This window comes from Culex quinquefasciatus, chromosome 2 (genome assembly GCF_015732765.1).
Source record: "Culex quinquefasciatus strain JHB chromosome 2, VPISU_Cqui_1.0_pri_paternal, whole genome shotgun sequence".
Taxonomy (NCBI): Eukaryota; Metazoa; Arthropoda; class Insecta; order Diptera; family Culicidae; genus Culex; species Culex quinquefasciatus.
Genome location: NC_051862.1, coordinates 70,068,517 through 70,091,720, shown reverse-complemented (window position 1 = coordinate 70,091,720; position 23,204 = coordinate 70,068,517). Strand labels below are relative to the sequence as shown.

The 23,204-nt window shown below is 40.3% G+C and overlaps 1 protein-coding gene across 2 annotated transcripts; it reads right to left on the bottom strand.

Moving 5' to 3' along the window:
• Positions 1–420: 420 nt before the first annotated feature.
• LOC6035924 (serine/threonine-protein kinase PAK 4) lies at positions 421–22,154 on the bottom strand. Of its 2 annotated transcripts, none has more exons than XM_038253358.1 (6): positions 21,982–22,154; positions 20,604–21,585; positions 2,765–3,449; positions 2,580–2,700; positions 2,249–2,520; positions 421–2,165 (listed from the first exon to the last, which is right to left on the bottom strand). In XM_038253358.1, the coding sequence occupies exons 2-6, from the start codon at positions 21,410–21,412 to the stop codon at positions 1,686–1,688; spliced, it is 2,367 nt and encodes a 788-aa protein (XP_038109286.1). In that variant the 5' UTR covers positions 21,413–21,585; positions 21,982–22,154; the 3' UTR covers positions 421–1,685. The 2 variants fall into 2 exon arrangements, with proteins under 2 accessions (XP_038109286.1, XP_038109287.1); XM_038253359.1 differs by having other exon boundaries at positions 22,000–22,154.
• Positions 22,155–23,204: the final 1,050 nt, after the last annotated feature.

The following is a 23,204-nucleotide window of genomic DNA, read 5'->3' as shown; positions in this document are numbered from 1 at the left end:
GCACCCAGCTTTGTACAATCTTCCCAATTTTGATAAAATTGTTTTTTTAGCATAATTTTTGAAGTACTTAACTAAACTTTATAATTTTGAAAGGCGAGCGAAATCGGTTGAGCCAATGCCGAGAGAATCCAGGGCAATTTTTGATCAACATCCCAGACAGACATTTGCTCAGAATTTGATTACGTGAAGGTGGGTAGGTATTCAAATAAAGAATTTAATTTTTCGAGTGATTTTAAAGTTTTTTCTCATTGAAGTGAGGAAGGCAAAAAGCTATTTTGTTTGATTTCGAACTCTAAAATGATCTCATAGATTAGGCAAATCAATTATATTGTAATTTTTCTAAAAAGTTTAACCAGGATGGGTCATGTGAAAATAAGTGGAGTAGGATTGTGATATTTGAAAGAGAAATTCTCTACATAATTATTCTATATCCTTTATTTAAAAATCTTTCAAGATTTATGCAATACTAACATGTTTTAATGTAATAACTTTTTATAAATTTTGCAATCTTGAATGATTAGCGATTACCTTTTTACAGCCGCTAACGTTTAATCTGTAAAACTAGCTTTAGGTATATGCTAACTATTTTTGTAGGGTGGTCACGATATCCAGTGACTTTACTGCTTTTTTAACTAATTCGCAAATAAAACAGCAAAACTACGGGACATCCTTAATGACTCCCTCCGCATATTTGCTTAAGCTGTAACATGTAACTTTTATAGGCTTAAACATTTAAGTATTTTCAATACACCGTTTAATTCTTCGTTGAACTGATCTCTTTTAAATAAATTCTTTCGCTGCCATTCGGTTCCTGTGATTATGTTTAAATCTGTTTCTTTTCCATTGAAAATCAGTCCAATTGGTTTCTGTTTTGAGAGTACTTGAGAGTCTGGAAGTTAAAAGTGTTGCTCTGATATGGGCCTACACGTTGGAATAACTTTTGGAACACAATAAATACTAAAGGGGAGGGGGTTGAATGGTCTTTACGTTGCGAGACTAAAAGATAACTTAAATATTATCGTAAAATACGGCCAACCAGGCGGAGCTTGGATCATAATTAACGCTAAAGAATAATACTATGTTTCGCGTGTTTTAAAAACAGATAACGTTTACAACTTAAATGTGGGATTACACACAGTTAAAACAAATATAAATGGCAAACAAAAAATAGACCGTTTGCCCTTTGAAACTCTGCATCAGGTTGAACGTATGCAAGTGTTAAGTGGATTTCTACTAAATACTGCTGGAATGTTTCGTTAAGATTCATCAGTTTCGTAAGAAGCTAATGATTTCTGGTACGTGGGTGGTCGTGATAACCGCAACGGAATCACCGAAAAAGTGGAGAATTGGGGGTGAGTGCAACTATTTGCTAAAAAATGCTGTCAGATTCAAGGGCACTTTTTCTATACTAACTCTTTCTTTCTTCATAACATCTTCAGTTATTCTCTCTCTTAAGGCATACAAATTACGAGTAAGGCAAAAAAGCTTTGCTTGCAACATTTAACTGTTAGAGTAAAGTAGTTATTTATTCTCTTGTAAAATGCAAGCGTTTCGTTCGTTGGATCGAACGCGAGATTTGAATCCACACGATATGAGTAAAAATAGGGTCGTAGATTTTGTTTCGTTAGATTCGCTGACTTTTCGCCTTACCTATGTACACAAATCAAAATGGTCATGCTCACCCCTCAGCAATTGCTGTGCCTCGCGCCGCGCATCAACGGAACCAGCAGCGACGGCGGCCCCGCTTGACGCAGGAACGGATGCGCGAGCAGTTCCGCAGCGGTAGCCCGCTGTACGGGATCCCGCACGAGCATGCGGTCGAGGAAGTTCTGCAGCCGGCTCGACACCTTGTGCGAGTTCTTCAACTTTGGCGGCGGCATGTCCCGGATTCGGCGCATCGCCTGCAGCGGTGGCTCGTTGAAGAACGGCGGCTCGCCGTCGATCATCTCGATGACCATGATTCCAAGCGACCAGATGTCCACCTCAGGACCGTACGGAAGCCGCGAGATGACCTCGGGCGACATCCAGTACGGCGTGCCGACCAGCGATTTGCGCTTGGGCAGTTCCTGCGAAACTTGCGCGCAAAAGCCGAAATCGGACAGCTTCACCCGCCCATCCGAGGCCAGCAGGATCGAGTCCGATTTGATGTCCCGATGGATTACTCCCTTGATTTGCACAAGACATAGAACAAAGAGACACAAATAAACATCTTGCTATCGAACAACAGACACACAATCGCCAAACATACCTGTGAGTGCAGATAGGACAGCGCCTTCAGGCACTGCTTGCACACCGTTGCGATCTGCTCTTCGTCCATCCGCGAGTGGGTCACAATGTCGGTCAGCGCACCTCCCTCGAGGTACTCCATCACAACCCACAACTCGTCGTTCACGAGGAAGCTGCTGTACGTCTCGACGATGTTCGGGTGGTGGTAGTCTCGCATGATAACAACCTCATTGAACAACAACTCGCGGCGCTGCTGCTTCCGCAGGTCCATCTTCTTGACGGCCACTTGACGACCTGCCGGAAAAAGTTTCTTCAGTTCATGTCTCTACCTCATCAAAGAAATCGTCACTTACCAGTCGACTTATCCGTTGCGATGCAAACCGTACCGGTAGAACCTTCTCCGATCTTGGTAAAGTTCTCCAGGTTCTCCCGAGGATCCCCGGCGGAGACCACCATTTGCAATGCAGCGCGGAACTAAAATTACACAAAACGTCAGTAAATACATCTCTCCTAACCTCCAAGATCAAAGCCCCCTCACCTGCTCATGCGTCAACCGCTGCTCCGTCTTCGTAGACCCGGGTCCACCCTGCTGACTGCCGCCGCCCATCTGGACGGACGAGGTCGTACTTTGCGCCACCGAGATGTTGCCTCCGCTCGAGCTGGAGGCCCGCGAGTTGGCCTTTGTACTGGGATTAAGGTTGCTGTTGTTGTTCAAGCTATTTACACTCTGGTCGTTGTTCATGGAACCCGCGATCGAGGCAGGCGATGGCATCTTGTGGGGCATGTTGGGATGGTGGTGGTTCGGGAACTGGCCGGGGCCGTTCATGGGCGGATGGAGAGGACCGGGACCGCCGGGTGCTTGCTGATGATGGCCTGGGTGTTGCTGCTGCTGTTGTTGCATTCCCGGAGCTGGTCCACCCATGTGATTCGGATGGTGGTGGTGGTGGTGATGATGGCCAGCGGGATCCATATGGGGGGCTGTCATGCCGGGCTGGGGCTGTGGCATCTGGCCACCGTGCATACCCTGGTGGATGTGGTTGGTCACCGGCTGTTGGGCGCCGTTATTGAAGTTAGGCTTGTTGTGCAACGGGGGTGGACCATTGCCATGCTGTTGTTGTTGCTGCTGTTGTGGGGGGTGTCCTTGGGCTGGGAATTGTCCAGGGAAGCCTTGCTGCGGGTATCGCATTACGCCGTCCGATCCGGTGGGGGAGGATTTTTGTGATCTGCAAATAAATATTAGAGTTTAGTTTTAACTTTTATGATTCTGTAAAAGGAATTTTCGAAATGACCAATCGATTTGATGACAACTTTCACGACTCAATGTTCAATTCAAGTCACGTTCATTTCTTCTCCAACCTACATCGTCCAGTCATTTAGCATTCATGCGACGTAAAAATGCTTTTGCGTATTCGCCTGACCAACAACTGAATCCAAAAATGCCCAGTTAAGATTCAATTATTAGTAATATACCCATTTTAATGCCGCGTAACATTAGTCTTTGTAGAATTCCATCAAACCCAACGATTTGAGCCTGTAATGTAGGGCAAGTATGCGAAGAAATCTATTATAAAAAAAACTCTAGCAGTTTTTCCAGACCCAACCCCCATCAGTTGCTTCAAAAGGTAGCAAAAGAAGCTAAATGAGCTCAATTGTTTCGCCGCCCTCGTCGCGACTCGATTTTACAACTTTTTCTCTCGCTACATGACGACGACGACGACGAGCTTCGAAATCATTGAAGCGTGTGTCGTCTTTCTCGGCTTCAAAACTAACACCCGAGTTTGTTTGAAAACTTCCCCCCAGACGGCGAAACCGTAATATATTCAGAGTCAATTTTATCAATTATATTTCACTGTCACGTCAGGTGTGTGCACTGCCTGGAAGCACTGCTGCTGCTGTTGCTGCTTATGTAGGGCTTTAGGGTAACGAATTGTAATTTGAATGGTTGATCTAATTTGGGGGCACGCGATCTCTCGGTTTAATGTGCCGCGGCAGGTTTTCACTTTCGTGGAACGGAACTGTTTGGTACAGTTGGACGAAGTTTAAATCATGTATTATTTCAAGGTTGCCTTTAGATTCTCAAAAAAAAAAATCAAATTATTCGCTCTACATCATTGCCTTGGCGTTCTCGATTGCGAGATTCCTACTTGAAACTAGGTGTCCGAAGGCTTGATTGTTGAGGCAATTGCAAACCTCTTTTTACACCTAAGCTTCCATCCACCCCGGGATTCGAACTGACGACCTTTGTATTGTTAGTCCCGCTGCCTACCAGCGACTCCACCGAGGCAGGACCCAGGGAGACGACTCCTACACCTGGACTGAGCTAACGACCTAACCTTTTTAGGTTAGTCCGGGGCCAACATTTACTTCCCGTCCGATGGAAGGCGTGGTCAGACAAATCTCGTCTCAAAATTTGCCACCGGGACCTTCTGGGATCAAACCCAGGCCGACTGGGAACCGTTTAGTTTGATAACATTACTTCTTTTGCTTTCTTGTTCAGAATTTTTGCCATATTCCGGGTTTTCATCGTCAACGTTGGCGTTGATCAACGGTGTTTATTCTTTTTTTTTGGTTTTCTAGAGTTTTATGAAGAAAGAAAGCTTTTTTTTCATAAATTAATTAATTGGGAAACATCTTAAATAGATGTACACTCAAACCCCGATGGTTTGACACCAACTTAAACCCCGATGGTTTGACACCAACTGTTGTCAAACGAACGGGGTCACTTTTTAGTTTGACACCCCTTCTACACGGAGTTCACACACACTATCAAACGTTTGTTTTGCTAGTGTGCGTGAGCGCTGTGTAAAAAGTGACAGTTCGAGCTAAACATTTCATTAGGGCACAAAACCAAAAACCTCCAAAAAATCCTCAACTCTGCTTAAATGCTTCTTAATTTATGTTGATTTGTGCAATAAAATTCATAATTTAAAAAAAATCTCGTTATTGGGCCCTTTTAACTTTCCAACTGTTGTTCATAATGGGCCCTTTCTAAATGCAATTTCGAAGAGAACTCGAGCCAAACATTTCATTAGGGCACAAAACCAAAAAACGGGATTCGAGGAAATCGCTGGCAAAAAGTGGACAACTTGTTTCAATTCCTATTTAAAAAGAAAGCTTGACTGGTGGTATTTTTACTGATGATACGATAAAACACATCATTATCCTCAACTCTGCATTAATGCTTCTAAATTTATGTTGATTTTTGCAATAAAAATCATAATTTAAAAAAAATCTCGTTATTAGGCCCTTTTAGCTTTCCAACTGCTGTTCATAATGGGCCCTTTCTAAATGCAATTTCGAAGAGAATTAAAAGGGCACTAAAGCGCTGTCACCGGATTGTTGTTTTGAATGATGTTAACGGGCCCTTTTGTTTAGTAAGAAATAATGAGGAATTCAGTAGAAATTTTGATTATTGGTGAAGTTTTGTGATCGAATGGTGTAGATAAGGTATGTGAAACATAAAAATTCTTCAAAAGTGTACTGAACAGCAGCCGCGGGCCGTATTAAATATTGTATTTCGACGAATTTTTTTTCCTGCAGAAATCCTTGGTGAAACGTAAACCAAACTTTGTTTTGAAGTGAATTAGTCTTAAGAATGTATGAAAAGTTCACTTAATAACATAGAAAGTTCCTTAACCACGAAAAACTAACAAAAAAGAAAAGGGCACAATTGAACTTTTTTTCTGGTTTGGAGTGAACATTGTTATGTGCCCTTTTGTTTTTTTTTTTTGATTTTTTCAATAGGAAATTGTTTGCTATCAATCTGATTCTTGGAGGGCATGTAGGGAGTGTAATAATGAATGGAATAGTGGAATAATCCTAAATGTTTACGTTTTGGTTTTGTGCCCTAATGAAATGTTTTGCTCGAACTAAAAGGCCACTAAAGCGTTGTGAAAGTTGTTTTGAATGATATGGACCCTTTTGTTTAGCTAGAAATAATGAGAAATCCAGCGGAAATTTTGATAATTGGTGATGTTTTGTGATCGAATGGTGTAAATAAGGTATGTGAAACATAAAAATTCTTCAAAAGTGTACTGAACAGCAGCCGCGGGAACATAACAAATAATATTGTTTTTCGACGAAGATTTTTTCTGCAGAAATCTTTGGTGAAAAGTAAATCAAACTTTGTTTTGAAGTGAATCAGTGTTAAGAATTTATGAAAAGTTCAATTTATAGCATAAAAGTTCCTCAACTACGAAAAACTAACGAAAAAGAAAAGGGCACAATTGAACTTTTTGTCTAGTTTGGAGTGAACATTTTTATGTGCCCTTTTGTGTTTTTGATTTTTTCAATAGGAAATTGTTTGCTATCAATCTGAATCTTGGAGGGCATGTAGGGAGTGTACTAATGAATGGAATAGTGGAATAATCCCAAATGTTTACGTTTTGGCTTTGTGCCCTAATGAAATGTTTGGCTCGAAATGGCGACATTTCTCAAAGATCATGATTATTCGAAAATGTCTACGATAAACATATTAAATGATTTACAATAACAGTGAATATTATGGGTTTTATTTTCTTCGACATTCAGTTTTGGATGATCTTTTCACTAATTATAAAAGTATTGTTTAAATTGCAACAGAAACGTTTTTGAATCTTATTCAAAAAAGTTTTAAATATTTTTCATTGGCGCAAAGTTCAGTAGAAGGTTAAAACTTTAACCGTATCCAATAAAACCAACTTCCGTTTTGATGCAAACTCAAATGTATCATCGGCCCAACACCTAAAAAACAAAAACTTTGACAGGTCAAAGTTTGCGCCAAACCACCCCCTATTTGTCACAGCATCAATCTGAAAGTCTTCCACCCACGCGCGTGTGACGACAGCTGTTTTCACGTGTTTGTTTGCTTGCTTCCACATTTTTTTTTGTTGTTGTTGTGTGTGCGGTTTGTTTCGTTTTCATTCCCATGAGACTGGAATTCAACCGACAACAGTAAAGCGCAAATCTTATTTATGTTCTTCGTTAGGGTGGCTTTCTGTGAGGAATCGTATGACGATTTTTAGTGAAATGTTTTGTATACTATTTTTTTAATTGTTTCGTTAGCAAATTAAGCAATTTTCAACAAAATAACACTAATTTAAAAGAAGTTTCCTGAATACGTTCAAATTAGCAAGATCTTCCAAAAATTAGTATTTTGTACATACACCCTATAGTGGCAGCGGTTCCAACAGTTCAAGGTAGAGTGAAAGTGCACTGCTGCTGCTGCTGCTTGTACGTACTGTACGGCATTAAAAGGCAGCGATTAAACTTGAGCTTGGTCGAATCGTCACCATGGCAGTAGCAGGTTCGTGACTTCCACCTTCCATATAGTGTGGCTTTGGCTTGGGCACGGGGCTTTATTTGTGGGAACTGGCGCGGCTATTATAATATAAAATCAATCAACCGTTGATGTTTGGTATTGATGTTGAAAGGCCAGCAGCCACATTACAGTACACCACCAGAAGTCAGGTTGTTTGGTTCGGCGGGACAATAGTTTTGTGTTTTTGTGGAAGGGGAAAAGCCAACCAAGGGAAATGGCCCACAGGGAAGGAAATGAGAAAACGAAAATAAACCACGAAAATAATTATTTAGACGTGGGGCTCTGTGCGTAACAGAAGACGGTAGGGGGATCGTTCGTCAGGTTGGACACGGACGGCTCGGTTGGCTGGGCGGTATCGTTTGTCATGTTTTGACCGTAATGGGACGACAGATCCATTCAGCTAACCAACCGTTTCATTTTTCTTCGCTTCGTTTTCATTGGCTTGGCTTGTGGGGGCGGTATGGAATTTGATGTGAACTCACATAAATCTGAAATGTTTAGTTGGTTGTAAATCTTTCCGAATGAAAACGTGCATATTTGGGTGAGCGATGAATCCCAAAAATGTTAAAAACATTAGTTTGGAACTTTTGTCACGAGCATTAGGGTGATTCGTTTTGCGAAAAGTTTCAGGAATCGGTTTGTTTAATCCCTTTGTTTCGTTCATTTTAGATAGTCTGAGATAAAAAGCTAAAAAGTCTGAAATAATCGGTCTCAAACAGGTACCAAGCTTAATTTGGCTTATGGTCAAATCTTACACAATTAACATCTATTATATACGCGTCGATTTCCTAAAAATGAGTCATTTGAACCCAAGTCTGATACAAGTTATACTTTCCCCTAATTTCATTGTCGGCCAGCGGTAATGGTTACACTCACAATCTTTAGTATATTTTTTTTTTTATTTTTTATTCATAACTTATTTTTATTAGGTCCTTTAGGTGCTACGACCAGGTTAGGACCAAGGATCAGTTTAAAAGTAAAAAAAAACCATTACACTCCATACTTGGAGACCATGTAACTGACGAGGGTTATTTGGTCCAAGCGGGTCTTGCAGGTTTTGAACCTGCCGATGTACTCGGAGAAAATGCCCCACAGCTCAGCAGAACTGTAGAGCACCTTGGCTGCTTCCTGCGGGGCGAGGGCGATCCTTCGATTTTCCGTCCGGAATTGCGCCCGGCAGCGGAGGGAACTCGGCCGGTGTGAACGCCGGAACTGCTGGACTCTGCTTATCCGCCTTCCTTGCCGGCGGTTTCGGTTTCGACGCCTGCTGGCGCCTCTGGATGAAGTCCGCACGCTTGGGACAGCTGCGGTCCGTGAGCTCCACAGCAGTTGGCACACTGCTTCGACTCTGCTTCTTGAACTTTGCACTCGTCCGTCTTGTGGGGACTCCCACAGTTGTTGCACCTCCCCTTGAGGTGGCAGTTCCTGGTTCCATGACCCAGCTGCAAGCAGTTCCTGCACTGGGTCACGTTCGGCCGCTTGTTCCGGTAGGCCTCCCACCGGATGATAGTGCTTGCCACAACATTCATTGCAGAGAGCTTCTGCAGATTGGTGTATCCCTACAGATTGGTGTATCCACGGTGGACTTTTCCTTCCGCGTGATGACATGCACCTCCAGCGCGTCCAGCTTGAGATCTCTCTTTAGCAGGTACATGACCTTATCCGGTTTCAGTTCATCAGGCAAACCACGAAGAACCCGCTCCGTCGTTCGTGGGTGTAGGATTCCAGTTTCTTCCTCTTGAGGAGCTCCATCAACTTGTCAAAATCGTTGACAGCGAAGCAGGTCACCTTGCTTCCAAATCAGGTTAGTTTGTAAAACGGATCGAAACCAAATTTACAACTTTCCACTATCGCCACGAGCTTGTAAAAATCCGTGGTGTTCTTCACCAGGTGGTTTCTTTTGTTTACTTGCCGACTGGCCGGGTGCTGGAACCGCGTCTCCTCCTCCTGCTTGGCTGGCATTGTTGTTATTTTTGTTTTCCGCTAGCGGGCTGAACTTGTTGTTGAGCAGATTCTGCTCACCTTTCCTTTTCCGGCGACAGCTCCGGTGACCTCAGGGGACTTCTTCCGCTTCCGATTTCGTGGATGAGTTGAAAGTCATCCGTCTCGGAGGTCTCTTCCACCTCCATCTGTCAAACAACGCGAGGCACGCAACGTTGCCTTTAGCGCGCACGTCACAACACGTTTGCTCTGATCAAGCTGTCGGCGATGAATCCAAGATTCAGATTGATAGCAAACAATTTCCTATTGAAAAAAACAAAAACACAAAAGGGCACATAACAATGTTTACTCCAAACTAGATTCAATTGTGCCCTTTTCTTTTTCGTTAGTTTTTCGTAATTGAGGAACTTTCTATGTTATAAATTGAACTTTTCATACATTCTTAACATTAATTCACTTCAAAACAAAGTTTGATTTACGTTTCACCAAAGATTTCTGCAGAAAAAAACTTCGTCGAAATACTATAATAGTTACGGTCCCGCGGCTGCTGTTCAGTACACTTTTAAAGAATTTTTATGTTTCACATACCTTATCTACACCATTCGATCACAAAACTTCACCAACTATCAAAATTTCCGCTGGATTCCTCATTATTTCTAACTAAACAAAAGGGCCCATAACTATCATTCAAAACAACAATCGGGTGACAGCGCTTTAGTGCCCTTTTAGTTCTCTTCGAAATTGCATTCAGAAAGGGCCCATTATGAACAACTGTTGGAAAGTTAAAAGGGCCCAATAACGAGATTTTTTTAAATTATGAGTTTTATTGCGAAAATCAACATGAATTAGGAAGCATTCAAGCAGAGTTGAGGATAATGATGTGTTTTATCGTCAAAAAAAAACTTGTAAAAATACCATCAGTCAAGCTTCTTTTTTAAATAGGAATTGAAACAAGTTGTCCACTTTTTGCAAGCGATTTTCTCGAATCGCGGTTTTTGGTTTTGTGCCCTAATGAAATGTTTGGCTCGATTTCTTCTTGAATGTCGGCAAAACTTTGAGATTTTAACAAAATAGGATTTTATTAGTCAAACCTTAACCCAGATAACCCTAAACCGGAAGTGTCCTGGGGCGTGTGAAACCATTTCCAATCGTAAAAACACAATCAGTGAATCCGTTCCACTTAGTTTAAACGGGGACCCGCCGCCGTTGAAGTGTGCAACCTACCGTGAACAACATCTTCTGAGCTGCGCGATTGAAGATGTTTCAAATTTATAAAATTTTACTTCCGCTGACAACGCCGTGCACAACTCATCATCACCGCCAACAAATCAAATCATAAATCGTTATCTCGCGCCCAATCGAAATGAGTTGGCGTAAAGTTTTGATATTGGGATTTAACACGGTGTAGTTCTCGGTTTACATGAATTACGATGGACCCCCCCAGAGAGAGATCGTTCACACCTCGTCAAGCTGTCTGCAAGGTTTCGTCAAAGTTTGCGAGTTGCTGATCGTGTTGTGAGAATTTATCGCGTATCGCGTCAATATCTGGTTTACGGTTGTTGCGTCAGACCTTCGAATCGCTCATCATCATCATCAGGACAGGTTATTGAGCATTTCATTTGATAATCCGTGGCTGACCGCCAAGGTCGCACGCGATTTTATCAAAACAACAACAAAACGACTTTTAACAAAGTGCCAAAACATCATCCCCCTGAACCGCAGCAGCACGTTTTCGCCCAGATTGTGTTGGGTGATGGAAGCCTTGCAGGTGGAGGTATCCAAACAAAGCCTCGATTTGAGAAAACAGGTTTCCTTAGCCATCGACACGGCCAGACATCAGCGGACCCGCCGGGGGGGAAGCTAACGTAATCCACACACGAGGCCCTGCAAACATTTATTTTGCCAGCGAATGTGAGTGTTTGGGTTTGTGTTATGTTGTAACTTTGGAGCTCCACAAATGGATAGTTGTAGTATGTGGCCGAAGTAGCGTTGGATAAGAAAAACGTGAGAATTTCAGACCACCTGAGATGTAGGACGAAGTTTCGATTATATTCTATCTGAAATATTCAACTATTTCTTCGAAAGCTCTTTGTATGACATTGCAACTCGGAAGGCACAGCGACGATCTTCTTCATAGTATCGCAGCCGGGGAGGCATATGAACGACTACGAAGTAAATAAATCTGCAGAATTTCCATCAGAAAAATCTTACAAATGTCTGCTAACATGGAAATTTTCAAATCAATTCTCTGAAAAAGAGAGTCACACGAACCAACCTCTGATCTCCACAGTGAACTACATCTATTCATCAATGATTGAAAGTGTTCCACGACATACCATACGGACGCATCTCATCATAATGTATGCTATCAGCTCGAGTCAAGTGGCTCAGATAACAAGTTTGCATTCATAGCTACAGAGAGCTAGGCCCTTAGATAACAGTCTCTCAATCTGTGCGCTGCGTCGCCACGTCGACGAACAGGTATTCCACAAAGGCAAAGTCAACAGAAGGCAGGTACTGACGGGCCATAAAGAGGGCCCTCTCGCTGCCTGCAGAGAGGAAACAGGAAGTTGATATTTAAATTGTGCTATTTTCCGTTTTTTTTTTCTATGTCACTCTCGCTAGCCAATCGAGGGGGGCCCTACCCGAGTCTTGCCTCTGATATGTATAGCAAATCTTGGTGGCACGCCGTGGAGTGGGCTCTTTTTTTCTCTACTTGTAGTTTACAGCTATCTGCCGTTTTTTTTCTATTCACTTCCAGCGTGATGCACTTTTACCGGCGACTCCCTTCCTGTGCCGTCGCGTCCAGCTCTGGAAATAGTGTCGTTCGGTGGCATACTGTGGACAACTTGGAAGACTACTTAATGTTTTCTAGTTTCAAAAATTTCAATTTAAGATAAAACCGAATCCAAATGACTCACGAAACACACAAAAAAATCTAATTGAGTAGATTTTATCAAGGTACAAAATAAACTATGTCACCACAAAAAAAGAAGCAAACCAAAATAACTTTGGACGTTTCTTTTTGCTTCCACAACAAGCAGTTTTCCCCCTTTCCCCACAGTGAGTCTATAAACATTTGGCAATGGTAATTAAATTAGACAAGTTGGGTTTACGCACGACCGTAAAAAAAAACCGGAATGTTTGCCAATAGTTGAACTTCGCCGAAAAGGAGATTGAACTACAGGCTGTTTTACTATTAAACGTTCGTTGTGGGAAGTTTATTGCGTCTGCATTTGGGAAAGGGGTTTTTTTTTGTTATACGGCAATAAAATTAAATGAGCAACTCTCTACGAAATCGGCCGATTTCGACCATTTTTATTTTTTGTATTTTTTGATTTGACTCAAACTTTGTGGGGGCCTTCCCTATGACCAAATATGCTATTTTGTGTCATTGGTTCACCCATACAAGTCTCCATACAATTTTGGCTGCTGTCCATACAAAAATGGTACGTAAATATTTGAACAGCTGTAACTTTTGAGTGAATTTTCTGATCATTTGTGTCTTCGGCAAAGTTGTAGGTTGTTGAGGACTTTTGAGAAAAGGTACACGGAATTTGAGGATTTTTTATCAACTTTTTTCACTAACTCAATTTCCATATTTGATTTTTTGATATGTTTTAGGACAAAATCCGCCTTTTGAGCCATAGAAACATGGTCAAAATCTGCCGCCGAGTTAGAATTTTGAAATAGTGATTTTTGAAAAATCGAGTTTCATGCAAAAACAAATTTTAAATTATTTAATGCAAAATTATTTACAATCGAGCCATATTTTTGATAAAGGGCTCCGTTTTCTAGATATAACCGAAAGTTTTTTTAGCGAATATTTGCAGTTTTTCAATTTTTAAAAATAGTGACCATGAGTGACCATTTCTAAAAATATTTTTGAAAGTTCAGAAAATTTGCTATAAAATTGTCTAAGAGACATTGAAGATTGGACCTTGGTTGCTGAGATACAGCGGCTTAAAGAAACACGAAAATTGAAGTTTTCTAAGTCTCACCCTAACAGCCCACCATTTTCTAATGACGATATCTCAACAACTAATGGTCCGATTTTCAATGTTAATATATGAAACATTCGTGAAATTTTCCGATCTTTTCGAAAAAAATATTATGAAAATTTTTAAATCAAGACTAGCATTTTAAATAGGCGTAATATTCAATGTTTGGCCCTTTTAAAATGTTAGTCTTGATTTTAAAATTTTCAAAATATTTTTTTCGAAGAGATCGGAAAATTTCACGATTGTTTCATGTATTAACATTGAAAATCGGACCATTAATTGCTGAGATATCGTCATTAGAAAATGGTGGGCTGTTTGGGTGAGACTTAGAAAACTTCAATTTTCGTGTTTCTTTTTCTTTAAGCCGCTGTATCTCAGCAACCAGAGGTCCAATCTTCAATGTCTCTTAGACAATTTTATAGCAAATTTTCTGAACTTTTCAAAAAAATATTTTTAGAAATGGTCACTCATGGTCACTATTTTTAAAAATTGAAAAACTGCAAATATTTCGCTAAAATCAAACTTTCGGTGGCTATATCTAGAAAACGGAGCCCTTTATCAAAAAATATGTAATGTACTTTTCGATTGCAAATTCAATTTTGCATTAAAAAATAATGTCAAACTTGTTTTTGCATGAAACTTCAATTTTTTCCAAAAATCACTATTTTTTCAAAAATTCATAACTCGGCGGCAGATTTTTTGACCATGTTTCTCTATGGCTCAAAAGTTGCGGATTTTTGTCCCCTAAAACATATCAAAAATCTCGAAAATCAAAAATACGTATTTTGGGAAATTGAGTTTTGAGTGAAAAAGTTGATAAAAAATCCTCAAATTTTTTTCCGTGTACCTATTTTTCTCAAAAGTCCTCAACAATACCTACAACTTTGCCGAAGACACCAAATTGATCAGAAAATTCACTCAAAAGTTACAGCTGTTTGAATATTTACATACCATTTTTGTATGGACAGCAGCCAAAATTGTATGGAGACTTGTATGGGTGAACCAATGACACAAAATAGCATATTTGGGTATAGGGAAGGCCCCCACAAAGTTTGAGCCAAATAAAAAAATACAAATAAAATCCATTTCCGGTTTTGGTAGAGAATTGCTCAAATACCTTTTTGTAAGAAAAGGTGAAAAGGCTAGTCCAGTAAGAGTTGCTTAGATGGATGATTTAAGCATTTTAAACAGAATCGAAACTTAAGGAGTGTGAGAGTAGTAAACATCGCAGAGAGTAGAACGATAGTTTTATTAGGTTTTGTTCTCTGTTTTTATGCAGAGTGAACAAAAAGTTGACTTTATGTTAAGGGTATGGAATATAGCATGATCTGAAAGTAATTTTGGTATTCGTCAGAGGCGACTCGTCCACCTGTTCAACCTGTTCATTGAACAGGTAGCCAATTTCAAGCGGATATTTTTTTTTATTTATGTGCCGTGGTGCTTTTTTAACCAGCAACATACAATTTCCATTTTTTGTTTGAATATACGTTAACAAAATCAACGCCCTATGTTCAGCAGCGCTGCATGCACCGAAAAAGCTTTGGCCCGCCACCCTTTACTCTTTTACAACCCACCAATACCAAAGCGAGCCAGCCTAGCGGGCCACGCGTAAATGCTCGTCGCGTTCAACACCGACCCTTTGAACGTCTGGGAAAAAATCTCCATACAGAAAAAAATCAACACATGTAAAGAGCTTCCTATTCATACGCAGCGGCAGTATCGATGTGTTGGTAAATCTGGTTCAATCTGAGAGCGTGAACTGACAGCATTTTTGGGAGAGAGCGAAATGCCACCCCCACCCCAACCCCCAGCCGACTTAGCTCGCTCAGCTCTCCAGGGAGCTGCATGCAAAAGGTAAACAAGCCAGCGCGTTGAGAGCATGAATAAATGAGAGAGCGCGAGAGCACGACAGATATTGCTCTATATTTGGCGCACTTTTAGGCATCAGGCTGTTTTGCGCAGACTGGTGATGGCTTGTTTTAGAACTGGAATGTTCAACTGCGCGCGTTGAACCTTTTCGATCTTCTTGGTTACTAGTGGATTCTTGCTCTACTGGAATGTCATGTAATGTTAAGTTTAGATAGTGTGATTGATAGATTGAATTGAAACAATTGAAAGAAAAAAGTACTGTGCTTTTCCCAGCATTAAAATTAGAAGCATTAGGACACATTAGAAGAATTATGACAGTAGATCAGGGAAGGGTTTTAAGCACCTTGTTTTGCAAAATATCAAAGGTGCTGTGCTACTGAGTAGATTCAACGATGATCGTTATTTTATTTTTCGGATGGTTCTATTTAAAGCGGATGCAGTCCTAAAAAGTTTAAGATTTGATGCCATTAAATGCTCCAAAAACGACTGTGTTTATTCAGACTGTAGTCCCGGTTCACTCTAGTTGTATATATTATTAGAACGATTCTTAGCGAAGCTACACCAAAAAGTCACTTTTTTCAATTTCCAATTCGAATTTTTATATAAAAAATTTCATTTTTATTATGATTTGAAAATTGCAGTGTTCTTTAAATACGTTTTCTTACCCCAAACGCCAAAAATATTGACCAAATAAGGTCTGCAAGCCCATGAATAGGAGAGGACATTTTTTTCATAAAACTGCTCCTTTCGTAGTCCCGTCACGGAAAGAAATGGCTGGCAAAAACTCAAATTTCAACCAATTTGTTCAGTCCAAGGAGCAAAAGATTCGTTTTTCAATTTGTGATAATGTGTAGAAGAGCAAAAATTAAAAAATAATAAGCTAGCAAAACTGTAGCGATTTTCTTGGTGTGCCTTTTTAAAGTCCAGGTTTACGATGTTGTCCCGTCACGCAAACGGATATGTTTTTTTTTCTGAACATCCTGATGAATACTTTTAAAATTCAGTATAATATTCAATAACTTCCCTTGAATTTTGATAAGGATGGCAGAGCGATTGCTCTATTTTTCCACATTCCCCACGCTAATGATTAAGTCTTAAAAATACATTTTAACGAGATAAAAAAAGTCTTAAACATAATTTTAATAAATTATTTGCATAAACAGAAATTTATAATAGTATAAAAATAATAAAACGTAAAAATAAAAGCCATTCGAAAGAAAAAAGCTTTAAAATTTTTTTTAACATTGAACAGGTACTTCATTCGGGCACGAGTCGCCTCTGGTATTCGTCTAATCTTCGGATACTCCAATTTTATCATACCACACTCATACACATTTCTGCATTTTTTTATGATCCAATCCGTTTGCTGAGTTTACTTTTTTTTCATTTCAATGTATCTGGGAGTTTTTTGTGAACATTACAAAAGCCTAGAACGTCCAAATACTTTCTGGAATAAATACTTAGGTATATACTGCCACATCGCGTAAATGTCCCATATGCGTTTTCATTGAATTTGAGTTATTGATGCAGATTGATTCAAAATCGTATGCTCTTTCAAAAAAGCCTGCAACATCCAGTACTTTGTTCTAGAAATCAGGAGGAAATCCAGTTTTTTTTTTCGCGAAAGCTTAACACGTAGCCTTATGTGTGGGACAAACTTCAAATAATTTAATTTAATGGGTTTTCTCGGCTAGCTGATTTTGCATATGGAACATTTATGCAAACATGGGCAGTATACCGCAGTAGCATGCAAAAATCTACACTTACGGAGGTATTAGATTTTGGCAAACAAAAAAATGCACTTTTTGACAATTCAGGGTGGCCACCAGATTTTGATTTTCAATTTCCCGGTTTTTTCCCGGTTTTCTCCCGAGGCCAGAAGGAATTTTTCCATATAGTTTTAAATCAAATTACTATGTTTTTTATAGACTGACGTTAGTATCAAAATACTTTTTGAACGTATACACAACGTATACCTTTCGTTTTGAGAATTACATAAATTATTACTGGAAAGCAGGAAATAGGATTTACAATGTATCAAATAGGTAAAAAGATTTGCCACATTTATTGCAAATAAGTTATGCACGGACATAGAAAAAGAAAAAATAAACATGTTTTGATGTTTTAAAAAGTTTGAGCAACACAAAATGGTAAGAAATCAATTGACTGTGCTGCGATTTTCTGAACAACACAACCGAAACAGTCAAAATTGAGTTAATATTTTTTAATAAATTTTCAGATGAGAATTAAATAAAACCCAACAAAACTCAACTTTTATGTTGATGTAGTACCTATCCACATAAAAGTGACTGTTTGTATTGAAATGACTATTTTGCAGTAGAACTCTGAAAATATTGTAATTTTAAAATATCTGAAAATTTTATTTAAAATTTAAATTACAGTTTTAAAACAAATTTTGCAAGAAAGATATTTCAAGTGTTTTGAATTTGAACACAATTTGATAGGCATTTATCTGTTAAAAGATTCCCAAATAACTATATAAAAATATCTTAAATACCAAATATTTCCGACATTTTAAAATTATACAAAAGTACTCAAATCTGTTTTAATAACACAAAGACAATGTTTCATAGCAATTTGTCCTTAATAATTTGTTAGACTGAGAAAGCCAAAATCATCTTATAAAATACTACTAAAAACAGATTTTGAAATTCCACCAAATGTTTTACAGTAAAATTGTGTACAGTCCAGACTCGATTATCCGAAGTTTCGATTATCCGAAATATTATCGAGTCTGGACTATATTATTATTTTACGGCGCACATCAAGTAGAGCTTTTTGCACCACGCTTTTCGGATTTAAGTATCTTAAAAATTATGGGAACTATCGATATGATTTTTATTCATCCCCTGAAGTACTGTCTACAAAACAAATAAAGCAGATTTTTACAATTTTTACAATCATATTGTTGAAGGGTTAAATCCGTAAGTTTGACAATTTTGAAATAAGAAGGCAACAACTTCCTTGGCTGCTGTGCAACCTTAAGTTGATATTGAAATATATAATAAAATTAAACGGATGAATTTAGTCAATTGTTTATTGTGCTTATGGAATTCAATACTTATTGAAATAAGATTTCAAAAATCATACGGCTGAGTAAATTTTCTATTGACACGCGAAATTGATCGGAATATTGCAGCTTATCAAACATTTGTTTTTTAAATCGGGTCCGGTGGTTTTTTAAATCGTGGTTGCATTTCCCCAGTTGGCCCCGATGGCATTTTACGAGACGAGATTTGTCGGAATGAGGAAGTAAATGGCCCAGGCTTAACCAACTCACTGCCAAAGGTCGTCAGTTCGAATCCCGGGAGGATGGGAGCTTAGGTGGAAAAAGAGGTTTGGATTACCTCACTGTTTTAAGCCTTCAGACATCTTGTTTTGCCATAGCCATAGCGCCAAGTCTACAGCATGACCTTGAACAATTTATTTTATTTAAAAAGCAAGTTCACCGAAGAAAAATATCATGGAATACTCAACAGAAGAAAATAAAACCAAAGCCTAGTAGCTTGAGTCTATTACACAAAATAGTATAATATTCTAATAGAGAAAAGTATACATTGAATTCATTTAAGAGGAATTTGTCGAATTTTAACTAAACTTAAAATATTTTCCCGGTTTGTCAGTCAAATTCCCGAGTTTTTCCCGGTTTTCTCCCGATGGAATAAATTCCCGGGTTTTTCCCGGTTTTCCCGGTTTTTTCCCGAGGTGGCCACCCTGAATTCAGTAACAACATTTCAAAAGGGCGAAACCAACAATCCTGCCGTTTCGGGAAAATCAACATTCAAAATTTTGCAATTTTGATCAATTCCTATTTCCACAAAAAAAAACGTGAAAACTATCAATTTTGTCAAAACGTAATAGAAAATAGCAATAATTTCATCATAGAGAACAATTTGCAATTAATTAAGGTATTTTTTCTATTAAAAATTGAGAAAAAGAAATAACGCCTTGTCAAAGAGCGTGCCTACATTTTCGCCCCACGTTTGACCCAGAATCCCCGGATGTCCCAAGAACCGGTAAATTCCGTAGTAACAGTTCAATAGAGCTTTATGACGTTTCGCGTACGCACACTAGCGCACCATCTGATTTTGCTGGCCGGACAAAATTTAACCTCAATCTTTTTTGTGTACGTACACGCAATACATGCGCACGTAGAAACCTCTATAGGGCGAATCTGCGTTTGTAAACAAACAGTCTATCCCTTTTGCTCAAGTGACAGTTCACGTCAAGTAAGAGGGGGATAGACTGCTTGTTTACAAACGCAGATTCGCCCTATTAAACTGTTACTACGGAATTATGGACCTTCATGTCTAGATTGTGAAACCATACCAGGTCCGATACTACAATAATTGAAATTAAAAAGTTATGTATTTAGGATCGTGGTGTAGGGGTAAGCGTGATTGCCTCTCACCCAGTCGGCCTGGGTTCGATCCCAGACGGTCCTGGTGGCATTTTTCGAGACGAGATTTGTCTGATCACGCCTTCCGTCGGACGGGAAGTAAATGTTGGTCCCGGACTAACCTAAAAAAAGGTTAGGTCGTTAGCTCAGTCCAGGTGCAGGAGTCGTCTCCCTGGGTCCTGTCTCGGTGGAGTCGCTGGTAGGCAGTTGGACTAACAATCCAAAGGTCGTCAGTTCGAATCCCGGGGTGGATGGAAGCTAAGGTGTAAAAAGAGGTTTGCAATTGCCTCAACAATCAAGCCTTCGAACACCTAGTTTCGAGTAGGAATCTCGCAATCGAACACCTAGTTTCGAGTAGGAATCTCGCAATCGAGAACGCCAAGGCAATGCTGTAGAGCGAATAATTTGATTTGATTTTTTGTATTTAGGATCATACAAATCTGTGTTTGTTGTGGAATTGTGGTCAGAGACATCAGAAACATACATTTTGATCAATTTTGAGGAAAATTCACTAAATTAAAACGAAAACAGTAACAGATTCCCAAAAAAAGTGTCCACGTGGTTTATGGATGGTCCCTTATGTAAACTATCATTTGAGTGAAAGGGATACACTATTGTTTGCCCTTTTGAAATGTTGGCGCCATATACTTGGCTGGAGAGGTATACGATAATGAATTCCGCTTTACTATTTGAAATATTTGAAGCATTTTTACTAGCCAATGAGATTGATTTTTATAGCTTAGATTTTAAAGCTTGTCGTCGTCTTGCCGATAAAAGGTTCGATTGGTCTTTCAATTGTCTCACGTCTTCACGTCCGAAGACAAACTGTACCCCTCCAAAAACTTACCTGTTGTTATACAACATGCCCCCGTCCGTCATCACGTTCATCGGATTCGCGGGATGGTTTCCGTTGGTGCCGTTATTGCCAACCGGATTCGTTTGCTGCTGCTGTCCAGCCGTCGCAGGCGCCGTCACCACATTCCCATTCAAATGGTGATGGTTGTGCGACCCCACCGGCTGATGCGGATGCTGGTGGACGTGGTTCTGCTGGGGGTCGTAGTTGTTGTTGAGGTGGTTAAATGCTGCATTTTCCCCAAACGGCTGCTGCTGCTGCTGCTGCTGATGGTGGGGATGCGGGTGAGGATTTCCGGCGAAATGTTGCTTGGCGGGTACGGGAGGGAAGTTGTTGTTGGGTTGGGTTGGGAACGGCGATTGGCCGCCACCGAGGTGGAGCGGTTCTTCCGGGACGGAGGGTGGAACGTTGGTGTTGGCGCGCAGTTCACCACGGCGGACTCGCGGTGGACTGGAGCTTCGCAGCGAGTTTGAGCGTGCTACGCTGGAGGTTTTCGGCAGGACCAGTTTGCCTGGTTCACCCAGGCTGCCGGTGGTGGAAGCTGCGCTAGAGTTGGGGTTTTGACCGTGTGGCCGGACGATCGTTTTGAGGTCCAGGATTTCCGTGGGAGTGATTTCCGAGGGATCGATTAGGGGAAGGGGCCGATTGGTGGACTTGAGAATTTGATTGTTGCCCACGATTGAGGCCCACTGTAGCGGCAGACCCACATAGCGACCTTCGCGTTTGTCAAACCCGGTGTGGACACGATGCTCAAAGTTGCTCGGGAACGAAATTTGCGGCTTTTTCTTCTTTTTGGAAAACATTTTCAGACCATTCACGGTCGCACTTTAGTGGCAACGAATTTCTCGCTCTTTTCAAACACTGCCAACTGAACCAATTTTGACGACGAGCCCCATCCAGTGGCAACGACACGGCGCGACGCGTGTTGCGGTGACGGAATATCTTCGTTTCTCCGTTATTCGCCACTAGCTGAGAACTAAATTAAATCGATTAGCCACGCACAATGACAACACCTTCTACGCCGTTAGTTGCCAACTTGGGCTTCGTTTAATCACCAGGAGATTCTTTAAGACAACCAGGCATTAGCAACCGATTCGGAATTCTTCCAGCAGCTGCCGGATCACAACAACCGCGGGGCCACTCTTTGTTATTTTTTCGGTCAACACACTGCGCTGCTGCGATTCGCGTTTACTTTTTTTTTGTTTGCGCACCAATTTCCACCAACACAAGCGCACAAGCCAACAAGTTGTCAAACACTTGTCAACACACACACACGATCACAAGAAAGCAAAAAAAAGGGAGGAAAATCTTCAACTCAGCAAGCTGGCGATGGCCAACAGAAATTCCATCTTTTCGACCCCAAATCACGCACGATTCACGTAAATTCTACCCCAATCACGACCGCCGGACCGCCCGTGTCACCCGGAAGCACTTTTCCGCCCGAAACGCGATCTCTTTTGCGGGGAATTTCGTCGAAAACACGCAACGATTGGGACCGATGGACTTGATCCGCTCGCGACTGTGGCAGTTTTGAGTTTTATTTGCGATCTTCTTCTTCGGCTGTGCACGCCAGCGCCGACTTTTCACCTGATGGTCGGATTTGGAAGGGCAGTTGGCATTTCGGGGTTCCCGGTGAAAAAGTGATGGCGAGGAGTGGGACACGGAAAAAAAAATATTTTTTTATGGCTGAACGCTAATGATTTGAGAAAATCGAGAAAATGTTCTTTTCACTGGATCTAGAAAGCCTTATTAAATGTTTTTTAAATTTAAATTAAACTAGCATTCATAGCAAAACAATGCAAAAGGTACGTTTTGGGTTTGTAAACAAAGAGTGTGTCCTGCTCAGCCTGATCTACAATAGAGATCTCCACGGTTTCTCTCACGCACACCATCGTTCTGTGTTAGTATTTGTTTTTGAAGTATTGTTTTGGTTTTGAACGGTTGTGGTTGGCTGAATTCCAAGCAGCTGATATTGTTTACACTTTTTTACGCAGACATAAGGCTTTCTAGTCAGAAATTTACCAACACATTCAAAGTATGTTTACATGACAGCTGGACGTTTGTTTGCATCAGGTTTCCTATCTCTTTCTAGCAAAAGTTTTTTGTCAGGCGACTTCTAGCTGTTTTTTTTGACTGACTGCCCGATATGTCAGCTAACATACTTCGCAGGGCTGTGACAGCTACAGCTCGATCATTGTTTGCATCAGGACACTGTGACGAGGAGTTCGTCATTTTTGAGTTAATTTATATTTTTTTCACTGGGCCTAGAAAGCCTTATTCGCGATCAAAAGCTCAAAAATTCCGACAGATGGCGCAAAGCATCGAAGAATGACGATTCAAATTTTCGCTGTTCGGTTACATAGGAATGCAAACTTAAAATTGAATTTACAGCTCATAGAACAACTTTTGAGAAAAAAATCAAGTAGTACGATTGTTAACTCTTTGCCCTCTATAAATTAACGCAATAAAAAAAAATTGAAAAAAAATAATTTTGAAAAAATAATATTGTTTAAAATGATAGAGCATCAAAAGTTAACAAAGTATCAGCTCGAATTTTTGCTCAGAAGTTGTTTTGAACGCTGGAATTTAACAAAA

Excerpts from the sequence above, each read along its gene's own strand:
- LOC6035924 (XM_038253358.1), bottom strand. The coding sequence starts at position 21,412 with ATGTTTTCCAAAAAGAAGAAAAAGCCGCAAATTTCGTTCCCGAGCAAC. Across the intron at positions 3,450-20,603 it reads GGCATGTTGTATAACAACAG|ATCACAAAAATCCTCCCCCA; the intron begins GTAAGTTTTTGG and ends ATTTATTTGCAG. Across the intron at positions 2,521-2,579 it reads CGCAACGGATAAGTCGACTG|GTCGTCAAGTGGCCGTCAAG; the intron begins GTAAGTGACGAT and ends TTTTTCCGGCAG.